Source organism: Lissotriton helveticus, chromosome 10 (genome assembly GCF_964261635.1).
Source record: "Lissotriton helveticus chromosome 10, aLisHel1.1, whole genome shotgun sequence".
Taxonomy (NCBI): domain Eukaryota; kingdom Metazoa; phylum Chordata; class Amphibia; order Caudata; family Salamandridae; genus Lissotriton; species Lissotriton helveticus.
The window spans coordinates 1,144,370,810-1,144,391,081 of NC_136071.1; the positions used below are offsets into that span (position 1 = coordinate 1,144,370,810).

Genomic DNA, 20,272 nt, shown 5'->3' on the forward strand with positions numbered 1-20,272 from the left:
AAGGTAAAGTGAGGCGAAAGTCTAACTTTACTACATTTTGTATTCACAAAGGGCATTTACTAATTGTAAATGCCCTTTGTGAATACTAAAAGTCATAAAGTTAGACTTTCGGTATTCACAAACGGCATTTATAAGTAGTAAATGCCCTTTGTGAATCTCGAAAGTCGTAAAGTTAGACTTTCGTCAATCGGGCTCATAAAGTTTATGATTTCCAAATAGTTTAATATCTGTCATCAAATAAACAGGGCATCATAAGTGTGAATCTACCACAGTTGTGAGATATGTGCTCATATTATAAAATTGATTATACAGACTACATTCCCTATTTCATATTTGGTACTGCCAGACTCAAGACAAGCAGGACAATATTTTTGTGGCTATCATTCTAGGGTTCATGTTGAGAAATACGACAAAATTCTTAGTGAATTGGTTACAAAATAAAATGTCACCTCATTTTGCATGTATTATAGGGCTGCCATGAGATATTGATGCAGGGATTGCACCAATACATAACCCTGAATGTGCAAAAAAAGTAGGGGCCTATTATCAAGAAACAGCGTTAAAAATATCGCCGCTTTAGCGGCAGGAAACTGCTGCTACAGCGTCGATAATGGGCTTGATAATATGCCCTTCTATTGGAATTCTCTAGGGCATATTATCAAGCCCATTATCGCCTCTTTAGCGGCAGTTTCTTGCTGCTAAAGTGACGATAATTTTAACGCCGTTCTTGATAATATGCTAACTCGTGTGTATTGGTGCACAAAGAGAGGGAATGTATTGTGCACAGCAATAGGTCGCTCAAAACAGATAGCTCAAGTGCTGCTACTTGTTTCATGGTGACGTATAAGTTTGCATGAAGAGGATAACACTAGCCATACTTACAGCAGTCCGCAGAAATGCCAGAGCTAATTTACAAGAAGGCCAGGTTAGCCTTTTGAGGTTACAGTGTTTGAGGTTGTTTCTTTCTTAGCTCCAGCTCCCACTTCATTAAAAGCCACTGCACTACATTGATTATTACCCATAGTGACGCATTTAACACCCAAACCTGATAAGGGTGATGAGATATAACCTTGGGAAAAGTGACAAGAAGTGATTACTGGGGGAAGATCCAAGCTGTATTTATAAGAAAATACACATTTCCAGCACCACGTTACATCGAAAGAAAAAAGTAGCCCAAAGAAAGTTTACCAAAATCATACTACATAAAGTGCAAATGATATTTATCTTAAATATCATGAAGTAAACACAGTCCAAGATTTAGCAATACAGCTAGTCTATTCGGAAATGTCAAAAGAAAATACGAGACCAAAAGTAGCGTAGTTCAACATTTAATGGCGATGGAAAATAAAAAGAAACTCAGTACTTTATGTACCTAATAAACTTATAACAAAACAATGTTTATGCCAATGTTCTTTCAAACGTGTAATACAAATTCCCTAAATATCATCTGACATAAATATCTTGTCTAAATACCGCCTCACTGGAGCTAATATTAGAACACCTACACCCAATGGACGGTATTTTGCAAATAATATTTCGGACATGATATTCTTGGCTGACGATATTTATGTATATGATTTTCTGACAAATAACTCTTTCAAAAATATAACACTTTAATAATGACATCTGTGACATTGACTGTTTTTCATTAACGTGTATTAATTCTAAATATATATAATGACATCTAGAAACTGTCTTTGAATTCAGCCACAAACTCATCGATTTCTTTAAACTGCTCTGCTAAGCTGTCAAGGAACTCCGCAGGCTTGAACACCATTCCATCAATAACAAAGCAATCGTCTTCATCGCTATTCTCAAATACAACTTCACTGTACTGGCAAAGGAAAAAGCAAAAAATATATTTGACCAATTAGAAAAACACTTAAGGCATGTCGGAAAAATTCACTTTAGTTTGATTTTTTAGGTGAACTGCATATCCATTTAAAATTAAGAAGCGTAAATATATAAAATAAAGTTATAATGGAGCAGCTCTTAAAATTACTGAGATCCTCACTTCTAGGGAGGCATATTTACAAAACAAATGATGCAGCGCAGAGCTGCCTGCAATTTAGCAGTGCTGCATCATTTAAAAAATGCAGGTATGCGCTGTGTTCACAAGAATCCGGCACACCCTGTATTTTCCCTTAAAAAGCTGTCTAGCCACTGTTGAGTCAAGCACAAGAAAAATATTAGCAAGTTACAAGGGTCATATCATGATGGGCTGCGCTGCCTCAGTATAGACCTGATCATACAGGGGGTAACCCAAGTAACCCTACGGCATCTGGGTAAAATGCAAAATACAATAGAGCAAATGGTGCCTAGGAAATAATGGTCAAATGAATTAAAGGATAGAGATCAAATAAATTATCTCTTCCTACCTAGATTTGATCACATGAAATAATCTGTCTTCTATTCATCTATAACCAAAGGCAACCCCAAAAAAATAAAAAAAATAAATGGTTATAAAATTTTTTTTTTATTTGTTTAGCCATTTTCTTCAAAAAAGAATATATGTAAATGTTTCTTCTTTTTTTCAAAACATAGATATATATACACAACAAATACATATTTTGGACCTTTATATGTCTTAGCCCATATTTTTCAAGAGAAGGATGCTTCCAAAAAATGTATTACAAAAGACATTCCTTCGAAAAGAGATCACCATAAACTAATGGAGTATGGGAGGTATATCATTTAAACCTCTGTTATTTATGTACTCCTTCTAAATTAATTTACAAGTTCTTGATTTTTTGATGGTGTCTTCAAAACAAATGTCGACACGTTTGTGGAGCGTAATAGCGACTAAAGTAGACGCGGGGTAGTAACGCTGAAATAAGGAAAAACTGTGAAATCTTGTCGAGTCCTTTACTTTATGAAATGTAGGAAAAGAGACAGCCATAATAATTGAATGTTTAACGTGCTGGCTGTTTTTGCGCTCTTGGAATTATAGAAGCACATATACTTGTGCCATTCCTAGAACGTGCAATATAATATATTGTGGCGGATCCTTGAAAGCCCTATTACTGATAAGGCCCGAAAATTATAGGGCTGAAACGCGTCGACATTTGTTTTGAAGACACCATCAAAAAATCAAGAACTTGTAAATGAATTTAGAAGGAGTACATAAATAACAGAGGGTTAAATAATATACCTCCCATACTCCGTTAGTTTATGGTGATCTCTTTTCAAAGGAATGTCTTTTGTAATACATTTTTTGGAAGCATCCTTCTTTTGAAAAATATGGGCTAAGACATATAAAGATCCAAAATATGTCAGTTTGTTAACAATGTAAATATAGTGTGTGTATATTGGTTGTGTGTGTATATATATATAATGCAATATATATATATATATATATATATATATATATGTACTTGTTGTGTGTATATATATATATGTTTTGAAAAAAGAAGAACACTTTACATATATTCATTTTTGAAGAAAATGTCTAAATGTCTAAACAAATAAAAAAGATTGTTTTTTGTAACAATTATTTTTGGGTTGCCTTTGGTTATAGATGAATAGAAGACACATGTGATCAAATCTAGGTAGGAAGAGATAATTGATTTGATCTCTATCCTATAATTCATTTGAACATAATTTCCTAGGCATCATTTGCTCTATTGTATTCAGTATAGACCTGGGCAACTCTTTTTTGCCTGCAAGGTTTCAAAGTTCAAATATTCAAACTTGGAATTTCACTGAGTTGATGCATGAACTTTAGATCGAATGAGCCGGAAACAGCGACAATTTCTTCTCACTCTTTCTAACTTGTTCGGTTTAAAGTTCATGCACTAACTGGGAGAAATTCTGAGTTATATGTATGGACTTTAGATGCAGAGATTCTCGTTAATGGGCTTTTGTTATAGGATAGCGGAGCAAGGCACCTTGCTGCGCTGCCCTATGCCAGAGTGAAAGGGCAGGAATGCATTGAATTTAATCCCTTTGCTGCTAAGCCTTTTGCCCCTGTGCAATGCCCTTTTATGGCTATTTGGGGTATTTTGCACTTAGGTCCCCATACCTTTTTGTCCACATAAGTTATCCATGCCAAATTTGCGTCCTTTTCTTCCAACATCCTGATGATTCTAAAGGTACACAGGGTTTGTAGATTCTCTTAAATGGGACCAAGAAATTAGGTAAAATACAGCTACATTTTGGGTTTTGGGGGGTAATGAGAAAAAAGTGCTGAAAATGGTATCAAGGAAGGGTTTGTGGTGCTGAAATCACCATCTTCTCAGCTTTCAGGAGCAGGCATACTTTTGTCAGTAAACCAAAATGTTCGACACAGTTTTGGCATTTTACTTGGGCATTTGCCTATTTTTCCTGTTTTTTGTGTGCTTTCAACCTACTTCCAGTTAGTGGTAGAGATGGATGTGAAACAAATAATGGAAAGAAGACAACATTCTGAATTCAGCAAGGGGTTATTTGTGTAGATCCTTTAAGGTTTTCCTATAGAAAGTAACAGTTGAAATAAAAAAATATTGAAATGTATTTTAAAAAACAGCCATTTGTGCCTAGATTTTCACCTGTAACTTCTTCAACCTTTGCTAGATTTTTAAAGCAATGTACCATTATGTCCATGGGATGCTTGTGGTTGTGGGGATATATCGGGCTTGCAGGTTCACCAAGAACCCGAGGTACCAAGAGCCAATAACTGCTGCACCTTGCAATGGTTTTTCATTGTGTACCGGGTATACATCAATTCATTTGGTAAAATATGAAGAGTGAAAAATAGGTATCAAGGAAACCTATGTATTTCCTAAATGGGAACAAGATATGGAGTTTAGAAGCAGTGGTTATTTGCACATCTCTGAATTTGTGGGTGTCCATACTAGCATCTGAATTGGGGGGCGTTTTTCTAAATATCTTATTTTTTACACACTGTCTTACATTTGGAAGGCAGAAATGCATAGAATGACAACTGGTAATAACACTTGTTCTACTATTCTGTCCCTATGTCTCCCTATAAAAACGGTACCTCACTTGTGTGGGCAGGCCTGGTGCCCGGGACAGGAAATGGCACAAAACGCAACATTGACACATCAAATTTTTCCACTGAAAACTGACCCTTTTATTGAAATGTGCCTAGCTGTGGATTTTGGAGCCTAGCTCAGCTGGTACCTAGGGAAACCCTGCCAACCTGAACATATTTTTAAACCTAAACACCCAGGTATTCTAGGATAGGGTGACTTGTGTGGCACTCATCAGGTTCTGTTACCCAGAATCCCTTGCAAACATCAAACTCTGTAAAAAAACAAATCCTCAAATTTCTATGAAGGAAAGTTTTGGAATCTATGGGGAGCCACAAAATCCCAACAACCTAGCATTCCGTTAAGTCTCTTGATAAAAATGGTACCTCACTAGTGTGGGTAGGCCTAGTGCCCGCCGCGACCCAAAACGTACTGTGGAGACTTCAAAATTATCAATCACAAAAAGACATGGTTTTGCAAGGGAGTCATGTGCACTTTTGGTCCTGGGATTGGCGGCAATCTAGAGAAACCTATCAAACCCAGACATTTCTGAACACTAGACAACCAGGGGAGTCCAAGAAGGTGCAGCTTGCATGGATCCTCCAGCGTTTCCCACACAGAAATGTGAGGAAAATATAATTTGCTTTAGCAAAATTTGACAATTGTAGGGGATTCTGGATAAGAAAATGTTGGGGGATCCATGCAAGCCACACCTCCCTGGACTTCCCTGGGTGTCTAGTTTTCAGAAATGTCTGGGTTTGGCAGGTTTCCCTAGAAGGCCGCCAAGCCTGGGACCAAAAGCGTAGGTGAATCCCTCACAAAACCATGTCTTTTTGTTATCGAGAATTTTGAGGTCTCCACATGACATTTTGGGCCATTTCCTGTTGTGGGCCCTTGGCCCTTGGCCCACCCACAGTGGTGGGGTTGCATTTTTTTCAGGAGACCTAGGGGAACGCTGGGTGGTAGAAAATTTGTGTGGGCTTGGTGATCCCACAACTTTCCTACACAGGAATGCGAGGAAAACGTGATTTTTATAGAAAAAGGTAAGGTTTGACAGGGATTTTAAGTAAGAAACCCTTGGGGGATACACGCAAGGCACACCTTCCTGGACTCCCCTGAGTGTCTAGTTTTCAGAACTGTCTGGGTTTGGTAGATTTTTCTAGATTGCCGCCGAGGGGGCAGAAAGACTAGGGCTATTTTTCCGGCGAGGGGTGCATTGGCATTGCCCATTATTGGCAACCCACACCTCTCTTTTATTAAAAAAGAAATCCCTGGTGTCTAGTGGGCTTTCTATCCCCGGGTCAGATGGAAGGGTAATAACCCCCATCTGGCCCCTCAAGGCGCGCAGAAAGACTGTCCCTTTTTTGTTTGGGGGTTGAGGCATTGGCATGCCCATTTTGGGCAGCCCCCAACCCTACATATTCAAATTTAAATCCCTGATGCCTAGTGAGCTTTCTGCTAGTACCTTCATCTGCCCCTGGGGGGGCAAAATGACTTCTGTTGTCATAATTGTGGTTTGGGGGCATAACCTTGCCCATTGTGGGCAGCCCCTATCCCTCTTTTATAATTAAAAAAAAGATCCCTGGTGTCTAGAGGGCTTTTTGCCCTCATGGGGGGAAGATTGGGGTTAATAACTCCCATCTGCCTGAAGGGGGGGCAGAAAGACTGTCCTGTTGTGTTGGACGGTGGGTGCATTGGCATGCTTATTGTGGGCAGCCCCACCCCTCTATTATTAACTATTAAAAAATAAAAAACAATCTCTGGTGCCTAGTGTGCTTTCTGCCCTCCCCACGGGGGGCAGATTAGGGACTAGAATTTGGGAGGTGTGGGGCCATTATAATGCCCATTTAGGGCAGCCCCCAACGCTAAGTTTGCCCGCACAAAAGAATCGCTGGTTCTAGTGTATTTTCTGCCCACCCGGGGAGGGGGGGCAGATTGGGGGCTATTGTCCCCATCAGCACCCCAGGGGGGACAAAAAGACTGTGCCAATATTGGGGGGGTATTATAATGCCCATTTAGGGCATCTCCCTTCCCCAAATCCTAGGAGTTGTTTTCCTTTTTTGGTGTATGCATCAGAATGCAGCACCAATGGAAAGAGGAATAAACATATTTCTCCACGTTACGACTCACCTCAGAAGGCATATGGATTTGGCACATCCCCAGGTTTGCATCACTTTGTAAACCTGGGGCAGTGTCAAATTCCACGGGTGTTTCATGGGAAAACCCACGCAACGCCCATGGAATTCCTCCCAGACTTCGAGTAAGGTGACGCAGTGATTTGGTACGCGCTGCCTTAATCATGATTAATGAGGCCACTCAAATCCACCCAGGATTGCTTTGCATGGATTCATAAATCGAAATGAGAGCCCTGTGTTACTCATGTACCACTTTACATAGTGAAAAAGTGACGAAGAGCTCCATAAATAAGCCCCCTCACATGCAAAAAACAGGCACTTGGCTCTTCACTGAGCCATCATGATTTGGGTCCCTCATGCATCGTCATGAAGTTTTAATTTTCACAAAATTATTAAGTCAATATTTCCTTGGCTGCGCAAAGTGAATGGCTGTTCGGCGTTCCTGCTGTATTTTCTAGCTGCACTATGACCTTTTTGCAGTCTCGCCATAGAGACCTCCAGCTGTCTGTAAAACATTGTATAAAATACTTCATAGATCAATCCTTGCTGATGATTATATGGCCTTCTTGCAATCTCAGTTCCTTGCACTTTATTGATGACGTGCCTCCCAATTTTGTGTTCCTCCCCCCCCAGCCCACCTCTATCCTCAGAACAAAGGGCCAGATGCGCAAAGACTAGGAATAGCGAGTGCATCTGATTTGCTATTTGGAAATCCCGATTACTTATGTATGAAACTTTTTGTTTCATACTTGCAATTCCTAGTGGGTCGCAAATCGACCCATCTTGTGAATATTAATGAGGTAGGTTGCAGTTTGTGACCCATTAGAAATGCCTGCTGTCACAGGGATGGTGGCCTGCTGGGGTCAGCAGACCACCATGTCTGTGATTGTCTTTGAATAAAGGTATTTTTTTGTTGAAATGCAACCAGTTTTCCTCAAAAGAAAAAGAGATGTGTTTCAACAAAGGAATGAAACGTTTTGTTTTCATTTTTTAAGAGCAGGCAGTGGTCCATGCGACCACTGGGAGCTCTTAAAAAATGTGTTTCTAAACATTCACAAATGGGAAGGGGACCCAATCCAATTTGCGAGTGCATTATCACTAACTTTTTGTTGATGGTAAAATATCAATGTATTGCAACGACATTTTGGTCACAAAAACTTGATACATAACACTGGAAATTGCTATTTGGAATGAATGCCCTAAACATGCCCCTTCCAAATAGCGATTTTTACACCCAAACTGCAATTCTGGAGAATCGCAACATCACGGAAAGCATTTTTGCTATCGCAAATGGCCCGATTTTACAATTCCGCCTGTTTGTGATGGCAAAAATGTTTCATACATCGGATCCTAAGGACCAGATGTACACAGTATTTTTCCTGTCGCTAACGGCCTGATTTGCAGAATTGGCATTTTTGCAACTGTAAAAATGCTTTTTTAAATGTACAAATGCAAAATGTGTTACCCAATCGCATTTTACATTTGCGATTCGGTATTTAAAAGGTTTGTGTTTAAGGCATCCCATTCAAATACCGAATCGATATGGTATGTATTACTGTTTTGCGACCAAATTCTGTTTGCAAAAGAGTAATACTTTACCACTGGTTTTAAACTGGTGGTAACCTTTTCACCAAGGAACCCCTTGCCCTTTGAGAATGTAAACAAAACAAGAGCAGACAGTAGTCCCACTGACCAAAGTCTACTCATAAAAAGTGAAACTGCAAAGTTCGATTTTTTTTCTTTTTAAATGCATCACATTTTCCTTTAAGGAAAAAGGCTGCATTCAAAAATGAAAAGAGATTGATTTATCAAAAAGCAATCACAGACATGGTGGTTTGCTGACCTCAGTAGGTATCCATCTCTGTGAAGGGCTGATTCCTAATGGGTCGCAAATTGCGACCTACCTCATTAAGATGCATGAGGTAGGTCTATTTGCTACCCACAAGGAATCGCTAAGTTTCACACATTAGGAATACTGATTTCCGACTACTGGTACATCTAGCCCAGAGATGTGGTGTAATCTTAAACTGCTGAGGTCATGGGACTTTTTTATTAATATGAATACTTGTTTGACACTCCAAGGGAGTGTGTGCATTGATTGGTTGGGTAGTTTGTTCATCCCGTTCATCATCTCCCCATTTCTTCCTTCCCATTGCTCCTCTCCCACCTTCCCTAGCGCTTCAACTATTCTAAGCGCTAGACTGCACTCTTTTCTCTCTGTTTGCCCCACAGCCATTCCTAGTGCAAAGCCCGCTCTTTTTTCTCTCCATTTGCCACTCTTCTTTCCAACTCATTCCCACAGCGATTGTCAGTTGTTGGTGCTATGCTTGTCCCCCTTTTTCCCTCACTGCCAGAATGCTGTAGACTCCATCCCTTCCGTGCAGCCCACTGGAATTATGCAATTCCGTGACTGCCACTTTTTTTGCATAATTAGGGATATAACGCATTTACCACATAAACCATCATCAGCGGCATACTCTGCAGATTTTAAGAGGGAAAATAGTTCCTAGCTCTTGAAAGGGCCAGGCCCATAAGTTCTGGAACTGTTCTAAAATCATAATCCGATGGTTCTTTTTAGCAGTATGTAAGCATAGAGGGGAGAAAATAGTCAATAACGCCAATCAATTCAACAGGAAATTCTCAGAACACATAGTAACCACAGACAACAACGTAAGGTCTGTTAATTTATTACTGAGCCAAAAATAACTGGCTATAGAGACACCTCAAAATTAGAGTGTAGAAATACATCGGAATATGCATAAAGCCAGATCAGCGAATAAAGTTGTGTCGGTGCTACATGCACAAAACAATGAACTCAAGAAATAGGATGCAGAGGATCAAAAAGCATGAGTCCAATTTCCCTGCATTGAGGGTTGATGAATATAAAACATCAATCTATCCCTACAATAGCGCTAAAGTGACATCCCTACTTAAGCATCCTCAGGGAAAGAAATAAAAGGTGTCAGCACTCGGAGTCTTCCTAAGAAGTCTCTCCACCATGGATGGGTCGAATAGCATAAAGCTATAGAGACAGTGCTTGTTCTGAGATGCTCTCTCTCTAAAGGCAAAGATGAAGTGGGCTCTTTTCCCTACTTGCAACGTTCAATATTACAGGTATCTTCCCAAGAGTCCTTGCGGGTCACACCATCTGTTCTGACCTCGATCTCATAGGTACTTTTCCACAGGACAGCAATCTTACTGAACTGCAACATGTTGACCTTGATTCCCTGGCCTTCTCCTGTGTGAAAACACAATAATTTCCCGTATTGACTTTAGCTAACAATGTATCCCCTTCTCTCCTTGCCTAACTGATAAAACAAAGACATTATTCTAGCTAACAGGGCAGTGCTTAATTTGAGCCGGTGCTTTCCGATGCTCCGCACCGGCACCTTATTGTCAGCACCGGGGCTATGACAGTCTGCCATATGGTGGCGCTGTCCTGCTAATTTCGGTTTATATGTTCAATTTGCATTAATAATGACTCATGTCTGCCTCCCAAGCCATTCTTCTAGCTTTGGGGGCATTGAATAGTCTGATTTGTCACACTTGTTGGAGTGTGTAGGTTAGTAGCTGTGTATGTACTTGTCATTGGCAGCGCTAGAATGGGTAATGTGAGATGCAAGCTGCGATGGCCTCCCGACGAGAGCCCCAGCACTTATCTTTTACAAATCAAGCACTGTAACAAAGGTGCTTCTTCCACCTGCAATACAGATGTGAGATAGAACGAAATCCACAGCACACTTGAAATTAAAACTGTGAATTCTAAAGTGAGATCTTCCAGGAAAATTGCATTTCAGGCCTACAAGATTCAGCTAACATAAGAGAAATGGCGTATGAGTGTTCACGTTCAGTTAATATTCTTGCCTACATGCAAAATGACATGATTAATAAACACATTTAATAATAGTTGCACAACACAAATTCTTCATGTTAGTGTTTTCTGCTACTTACATTTGCTTTCTACATTAATTCTTCACATTGCTGTTCAATGGCTTAAACACATCACATTTTAGTGATTACATTTCAAGGTCCTAACACCCTATCTGATGACCTGTGTCATCACAAACCCTCTAATTCTTGTAGAGTAGACCGATCTAAACATATGTCGTAGCTAGTCTCCTCTATCTGAATTCCTCCAACTGCTTTTGGTTCTCAAAATGACTGTCTTGCAGTATTTTCACCCTTCTTTCTCTCTCCCTAAGGGAATTCTCCATTTGCCTTGACTTATGCCATTTGTATGCTCTTACCATACCTACAAAGATGATAACACAGACCACAACAATTCTTGGCTTCAAGATATATCCAAGAATTCCCTTTTCTAGGTTAGCAAACCAACTTCCAACTGTTCCAAATCCTTTTCCAATCTTATCCCAACTCCCTCAGTTGCCAAATCATGTATCTCATGGTGTATCTCAGTGATGTTACATATACATCTCCTCAGATTTCACTCTTATGAGGAATGTAAGTGCAGCACTGTTGGACCTTCAGCATCGGACAGACTCCGCCCTCTTTTGCCAATAGCACTTCTAAAGCAAGGCAGTTCTGCATCACCGATTCCCTCCCCCCTCCCCTACTTAATGGTGGCCACTGCGCAGGAGCGCGAGCAAGACCCCTGGACCTCCTGGTCAGAGACCTGCTTTCCCCCCGCAGCTCCGCTGTCAAGTGCCACCGCTCCGGCACTGTTGCTCTGGGCGCTGCTACTCAGGTAGATGTTGAGGCCCCCCTCCACCCGCAAGCAGTGGCGTAACGAAACTTGAGGGGGCCCCCCTGCAAAGTACATAGAGGAGGCCCCCCCATTCTCCGCGCCAGTCAAGTGCTCCCAGGCCCACGACCCTCCATACTGCAGGGGCTGCGGGGCTTTTGTTACACCACTGTTACCAATACAGACGTTATAAGTAACCTTGGATGGTGGAGTTGATAGTTGGGCATACTCTGACAGAAGGTTATCATAGGTGGGGGTCTGTCCACTAAAGGGTCCCTGCCATCAGTACGCCAGGGAAGTTTGCCCTATTTTAGGTGGGTTTCCTGATGCAGACTTCTGTCATGACATACTACATCGGGCCCACTCATCGTTCAGTTTTGCCAAAAGTGCATCCACTGCTCTTTCTCTTTCACACTTCCTTCCTCGCTCTTGCTTTCTATCTCTTCCTTTTCAATATTTCTGAGCATCCTATCTTTTCTTCATTGTCATCCTAGCGTTTTTCTTTCTATTCTCTGTCACATTTATCTCCAACTTTTCCTCTCCCATCCCTTCGAAATCATTCCATTACAGTGGCGGCTGATGGATTTATAAAGTGGTGAGGGGCCAAGAATTGTATTGTAGTACAAAGACTGAGCGAGCGAGCGATGCGGGCGAGCCCAACTTGTAAACGGAGGGTGCTGGGGGGATTCCCCCTGCAAAATTTTTAGAAAAAAAATGGATTAAAATGGTGGCCTTTTACACCACATATTTACAGCAAATTGTTGCAAAAAGGGTATCTAAATATAGCATTTTAAAGCACAAGTGTGAAGAAAACATTAGAAACAAATGAAAAATGTGTCCCATCCTCGAACTGGTCTGCTTGCCAATGACCCCCAAGCCAAGCACACACAACCAATGGAAACAGGGCCTCTACCTGTGACACATCTCTGCCTCTTTTTTTTAAAAAAAGCTTTATTCTTCCCAGTTTTTGCAAACAGGAATAGGATAAGCATTACAGTGCGGAGTACAGTTTCGGTGGTAAACGAAAATACAAATATCGCAAATAAAATGAAAAATTACCATAGATATCGGGCAGGGCTGGACTGGCTACCGGGCAGTTGTGTGTGCTGCCGAGCAGGGGGATGGTTTCGTTGATGGGGACCAGTGTGTGCAAAACGAAATTTGTTTTGCTTTTTTTTTTCCAAAGCGCACGCAGGTCCCCATCAACGAAATACGCCCATACAACGGAGAAATCATCCCCCTGCTCGGCAGCACACACAACTGCCCGGTAGCCAGTCCGGGCCTGATATCGGTGTGATGTGACAGTGATTCACGGCCAGGATTCAGAGGCAGTTATCCAGTGAGAGTGGCACAATAGTACTCAATGCAAGGATATATAACATAGACAACAATAAAAAAACAATGCAGTTAACGGCATATTGACATCAGCAACAGGGATAAAATAGGCCATTCATACAACACTCCCCCACAGAACAAGCATCTACCAATCCCCTCGGGAACAATACCGCTAACCATCTGCGATTCATTGACAAGTTCATGTTTGGCAATGTAAGCTTTGTACGGGCCCCAGATATCCACTGGACGTGACGAGCTTGGGATCAGGGTGGGATACTCTTCGCAGTTCAAATTGCAAAATGCCAAACTCCTGAGCCAAGCCTGCAGGGATGGGGACCTCTTGCTCCCCCACAATAAAGCAATCTCCCGTTTGGCCAACAGAAAGCTGAGAGCCGCCAATTTACTGACCCTTCGAGGGAAGTTGACCACGTAGCCCAGCAGTGCAATCTCAGGGGTGGGAACCAATTGCATTAACAGTATGTCCCCCAGTGTGGAGTGGACGAGGGACCAGTACTGATGTATCTTGGGGCAGGTCCAGGCAAGGTGAGCAAAGTCAGCAAACGGAGCCAAGCACTTCCTGCAATGGTGGGGTCTGCTGTGATCTATCCCATGAGAACAGGCGGGAGTGTGATACATCCTCCGGAGGAATTTAAAATGAAGCGGTTTATGCCTGCTTTCAATGAGACTTTCTTGGTAACTTTACAGCATTGTTCCCATTGGTCATCAGTGATGGGTCTACCCAGGTCCACCTCCCAAGCTGTACGCACCTTGGCGTCAGATACAGGTCTGATCATCCCACATTTCATATACAGCTTAGAGATCAAGTGGGCGCCAGTAGGGCTCTGCAGCAGCAGAGTTAGTGGCGGGGAAGGTTCAGGAGCCGAGGGGAATGAAGGGAATGCTGCCCGAAGCATGGAGTGTATCCGTGTCATGACAAAGGTGTCCATAAAGGAGCGTTCTGTGAAACGGGCCTCCTCCGCTACAGAGAAGGCGTGACCCTCTGGGAAAAGGTCACCAATGGTGTGGATGTGAAAGTTCTCCAGTGTACGCTGAACCAAAACCTCCCCCGCAATTGGGAACCATGAAGGATTAGGTAGGGGCAACTCCGGAGAATAGAGCAGTTCCAATCCCAGCACTCTACGCAATCTGTCCCACGCCCAACATGTGGTGGAAACCGTCTGGACATCTTGGGGGTCATGAGGGAATCCCGTTGGCAGGATAGTGAAGAGGTGTCGCGGGAGTACCAGGTCCGCCTCCGGTTTTAAATATGGGACGCGGGCATCAGGGTGAAACCAGACATGCACATAGCAGCATTGCGCTATGAGATAATACAAGTAAAAATCTGGGTCCCCAAATCCCCCCCGCTGGTATGGCAGGGTCAAGATCTACCAGCGAACCTGAGGTGTCTTATCACCCCAAACAAGGCACAATAACAATGTACGCAGTTGCGAAAAAAAGATTTTTGTAAGAGGGATGGGGACGTTATTGAAAAGATACAGAAATCCGGGGAGGACCACCATTTTAATGATGGCCACTCTCCCAGCCATTGACAACGGCAGTCGTAGCCATTTCGCGATCTGCGATTCCAGGGAGTCGATTGCCCTGCCATAATTGAGCCTGATCATAGTGGTGGTGTCAAGGTGGACATAAACCCCCAAATATTTCACCGCGTGGGAACTCGCAAGTCCAAGCAGTCGTGCTGGATGTTAGCGGAAAAATAACTGACTTATGCGAGTTGATACTGAGCCCAGAAAACGTGCCGAATCGGATAATTTCCAAGATCAAAGGTTCCAAGTTGAGATGGAGCATCCTGACATATAAAATAGTGTTGACCGCATAGAGCGAGACCAAGAGGGGGCCAGTGCGAAACTGGAGGCCACGGTGCAGATGTTGTTCCTGAAAATGGCGCACTAGAGGGTCCATGGCCAGAATAAAAAGGAGTGGGGGCAAAGGACAACCCTGTCTCGTACCGCGAGTTAGCATAAAAGGGTCGGATAAGGTGCCATTCAGACGCAATCTAGCAGTAGGTTTGGTGTATAGAAGCGCCACCATAGAAACAAAGCATTCCGGCATACCCATGCATCGCATGACCGACAGGAAGAAGGGCCACTCAAGGAAATCGAACCCTTTTTCAGCATCCAGGAGGACGGCGGCGGCCAGAGTAGCGGGATCGATTCTGTGCAATACAGTGAACAGGGTCCGCAAGGTGAGTGAAGTGGACCTATGCGGTACAAAGCCAGATTGAGCCGGCGAAATAATGGACTCCATTAACAGAGATAAACGAATGACTATTACCGTAGCCAGAATTTTATAGTCAAGATTCAATAATGATAGCGGCCTATAGGAGCCACACAGTTTAGGGTCTTTGCCGCTCTTGGGCAGGAGAATGATGACTGCCTCTCTAAATCCCCTTCACTTCCCTTATCACTCATACAGCATTCTTTGTTGTTTTCTGTACAGTGACAAAGAAATGTTGTTGTGGACTCTTATGCAAACAAAAGAAAGCTCCCAGCAGGTCAATACCTCAGATACAGAGACATCCACATTGACACAACACCCAAACACCCCCAGGCATATTCCAACATATGAAAAGGTAAAAAATAGTATAATGCATGAGGTGCATCATTTAGGTCAGCACATGGGCTTTTCTTGTGGTCCGAGTACGTTTAGCAACATTTTCCATCAGCTGTGACATTAGTAAACCTGGTCTTGGAATCTCTGCCTGCTGCCTTTTAATTTTGCTAATTCATTGGTGTTCACACTCTGATAATAAATTGTAAAGACCAGGCAGGGCTAAGGTTTTTAACACATGCATCTGTTGGTTACCATTCTTGGAGAGATGTCCATTGTTGTATTTCCTGGATGCTAACAACTCGCTCTTGCTTCTTTTTCAACTTCCACGTCACCACCTCACAAAGCCATTTACTGATAAGCACCACTATCGATCAAGGACAAAATTACCCCAAAAAATAAGCTGTGTTCCAACCCCACACCGTGTTCCCAATAACTCACTTTAACATACTTAACAGAGGGCTGATCCATTTAATGTTTGACAACAGCCCTTGAAACAGACTTCCTATAGAGCATCACAACCCATCCAACCTGCTACTGTTCAGAGAACAACTCAAGGATCTCCCGCCAACACCCAACCTACCAACATGTGATGGGCTAATCAAGACTCACTAGTTTCCCCAACCCCTGACTAAATGATCATCAGCCAAAAACTAAGACCGACCTCTCATTCCAATCTACTGTCCTGCAGAAACAATATAAGGTGTCTTCCCCAAATTTCTCTAAATCGATAAAGACAAAGACAACCAGTCACAAACATAACTTTTACACTGTGCAGCTTTCTCTTCCAGGGTGTGTGAGAGACAGACAGACAGACACATGTTCACTGTAGAGTGAGTCTCAGCACTTCTCTTGTCAGTTGACAGTGACAAGTCAATTGATCGAGTGCACTGGCCTATTTCTGTCAGAAATACTGGATAAGGCGGGTCTGGGTACACAAGTCAAAACTAGGGAATTGTGCAATTATTCTAGACCCGCAGCTCGGAAGCTGAGCTGGACTTTCACTTCATCAAAAGAAATGGACTGACATCCTCCACAAAATGCAAACCTCCTCATTTTGTGCCTCGGGAAAAGAAGCAATGCTTAAGATTACACACTATTGGTTCTACACCCCAGCCAAAAGGTAAAATGTAAACTCAACAGTCCTAATGGCTGTTAATACAACTTTGGCCACCAGGTAGGTCGCCCCCTCAGCCACCACACAGTCTTCCTGTGTGCCGCTACCCCTGCTGCTGCCACTCACTGTGCCCCGGTTCGTACTGGGTGTCCCCTGTGCTCATTTCATCTCTATTCATTTTTGTTTTCTTTTTGCTGACTTTTGTGAACTGTGTTCCCATTGTTATTGCCTTATTTTGTGCCCTTTGTGCCCGTTTTCCTTCTGTGAGACCCGCCCGCTCCCCCCCTTGCTCTCTCCCGCCGCTGCGTCCCCTGCGGCAGTGCCCCCCTGGTTACCCATTCGCCGCCCCGCTCCCGCCTCCCAGCTGCTCTTCCCTCCCTCTTCCCCTCATATGGAGGCCGTGCGGTGGTAAAGGGAGCGACCCTTGACCCTGTCACCAGGTAGGTCGCCCCCTCAGCCACCACACGGTCCTCCTGTGTGACGCTACCCCTGCTGCTGCCACTCGCTGTGCCCCGGTTTGTACTGGGCATTCCCTGTGCTCATTTCATCTCTGTTCATTTTTGTTTTCTTTTTGCTGACTTTTGTGAACTGTGTGCCCATTGTTATTGCCTTATTTTGTGCCCTTTGTGCCCGTTTTCCTTCTGTGATACCCGCCCGCTCCCCCCTCGCTCTCTCCCACCGCTGCGTCCCCTGCGGCCCCGCCCCCCTGGTTACCCATTCGCCGCCCGCTCCCGCCACCCAGCTGCTCCTCCCTCCCTCTTCCCCTCATATGAAGGCCGTGCAGCAGCCGCCCAGCGGGCGCGCCGCTGGCTTGCCGAAGGCGCGCCAAAGGCAAGCCTGTCTGCGCCCGTCTGCGCCTGGACCGCGCCCAGCGCCAGGACCCTTGGCCACCGCCGAAGCCAGGAAACCCGACTGAGATACGACCGCGCCACCCTCCAAGCACTCAACACCGGCCAACCACCCTCCTGCTACCGAGCCACCCTGAAGCGCACCCACGGGCCCTTCACTGCCAAGCCTGCAAATTCACCTGCCTCAAAAACATGCACCGCACCGACCGGACCAAGCAACGACAACAACCACCTCAAGTGCATCATACTCAACATCCGCTCCGTCCACAAACATGCCGTAGAACTCTGGGACCTCCTCGATACAACAGCACCGGATATCGCCTTCCTCACGGAGACCTGGATGAACGCCTCCTCAGCCCCCGACATCGCCATAGCCATCCCGGACGGCTACAAGATCACCCGTAAGGACCGAGTCAACCAAACCGGAGGAGGAATCGCCATCATCTACAGGAACACCATCAGCGTCGTGACCAACACCGAAGACACCCTCACCACTGGCGAACACCTACACTTCCAGATCCACACCGACCCCAAGACCAGCCTCCAAGGAACCCTCATCTACAGACCCCCGGGCCCGCGCACACACTTCAGCGAAACCATCGCCAACTTCATCAGCCCACATGCCCTCGCCACATCAGAATACATCCTTCTAGGGGACCTGAATTTCCACCTGGAGAACAATAACGACAACAACACCACCACCCTGCTCGACAACCTAGACAACCTCAGACTCAAGCAACTGGTGAACACCCCCACCCACTACGCTGGCCACACGCTCGATCCCATCTTCTCCGCCAGCAACCACGTCTCCTTCAGCCACTCCACCGGACTACATTGGACCGACCACAACTGCATCCATTTCACCTTTAAGAAAACTACATCCCACCACCGCCCGCAACAGATGCCCCGCAGAAGCTGGAGCAAAGTCACCACAGACCAGTTAACCACATCACTGAGCCAGAACCCACCAACCGAGACCTCGGACACCAACTACGCAGCCCGCAACCTCGCACAGTGGATCACCGACTGCGCCGACGCCCTTGCTCCACTGAAGAACCCCCCAAGCAAAACTGGCAACAGGAAAACCACATGGTTCACCGACGCCCTCAAAGAATCAAAGAAATCCTGCCGAACTCTCGAGAAAACCTGGCGCCACGAACGAACAACAGAAAACATGACAGCTCTCAAGAACGCCACTCGCAAACACCACCAGCTGATCCGCACCACCGAAAGGACATCGTTCAAAGAGCGGCCGGACAACAACGCACACAACAGTAAGGAACTCTTCAGCATCGTAAAAGAGCTCTCCAACCCCAGCGCCAGCAACAACGACATCACACCGTCGCAAGACCTCTGCAACTCCCTCGCCACATTCTTCTACCGCGATATCGCCGATATGTAGCCAAACTCCACCGCCACTCACCAAACCAACGCCCCCCACCACCACCCTCAGCGCCTGGACCCCCATCAGCACTGAAGACACCACCCACGTCATGAACACCATCCACTCTGGTTCTCCCTCGGACCCATGTCCGCACCACATCTTCAATAAAGCCGACACCATCATCGCACCCCACCTCCAGAACGTCATAAACAACTCCTTTACGTCCGCCACCTTCCCAGAGAGCTGGAAGCACGCAGAGATCAACGCCCTTCTAAAGAAACCCACAGCGGACCCTAAAAAACCTCAAGAACCTCCGCCCCATCTCTCTCCTTCCCTTCCCGGCAAAAGTCATTGAGAAGACCGTCAATAAACAGCTGACTACTTTCCTCGAGGCAAACAACTCCCTCGACCCATTCCAGTCCGGATTTCGAGCCAACCACAGCACCAAGACCGCCCTCATCACAGCCACCGACGACATCAGGACCCTGCTTGACAACGGGGAAACAACCGCTCTCATCCTCCAAGACCTCTCAGCCGCCTTTGACACCGTCTGCCACCGCACCCTAATAGCCCGCCTCCAAAACACTGGGATCCAAGGAAGAGCCCTGGACTGGAACACCTCGTTCCTCTCCAACAGAACCCAGAGAGCCCGCCTCCCTCCCTTCCGCTCTGCGGCCATCGACATCATCTGCGGCATACCCCAAGGCTCCTCGCTCAGCCCAACCCTCTTCAATATCTACATGAGCCCCCTCTCCACCATCGCACGCAAACACAACCTTAACATCATCTCCTACGCAGACGACACCCAGCTGATACGCTCCCTCACCAAGGACCCAGCCACCGCCAAAACCAACCTCCAGGAAGGAATGAAAGACGTCGCGGAATGGATGAAGCTCAGTCATCTGAAACTGAACTCAGACAAGACGGAGGTCCTCATCCTCGGACAATCCCCATCCGCCTGGGACGACTCCTGGTGGCCCACAGCGTTGGGCACCGCACCGACACCCAAGGACCACGCACGCAACCTAGGATTCATCTTGGACTCCTCACTCTCGATGACCAAACAAGTCAACGCCATCTCATCCTCATGCTTCAACACCCTGCGCATGCTCCCAAAAAAATTCCGCTTAATCCCCACCGAAACCAGAAAGACGGTCACCCAGGCCCTCGTCACCAGCCGACTGGACTACGGGAACGCCCTATACGCAGG

The 20,272-nt window shown here is 45.0% G+C and overlaps 1 protein-coding gene across 7 annotated transcripts in view; it reads right to left on the minus strand.

Moving 5' to 3' along the window:
- Positions 1-1,312: 1,312 nt before the first annotated feature.
- The window catches only part of ZCWPW2 (zinc finger CW-type and PWWP domain containing 2), a 918,117-nt gene continuing 899,157 nt past the window's right edge, over positions 1,313-20,272 (minus strand). For 4 of the 7 annotated variants that reach the window (XM_078663943.1, XM_078663945.1, XM_078663946.1 and 1 more), the window contains one exon: positions 1,313-1,834. In XM_078663943.1, the coding sequence (XP_078520069.1) occupies positions 1,685-1,834 (150 nt within the window). In that variant the 3' untranslated portion in view covers positions 1,313-1,684. Of the gene's footprint in view, positions 1,835-10,016; positions 10,344-20,272 lie in introns of those variants that run through there. The other 3 variants (XM_078663948.1, XM_078663947.1, XM_078663944.1) reach the window with 3 other exon arrangements.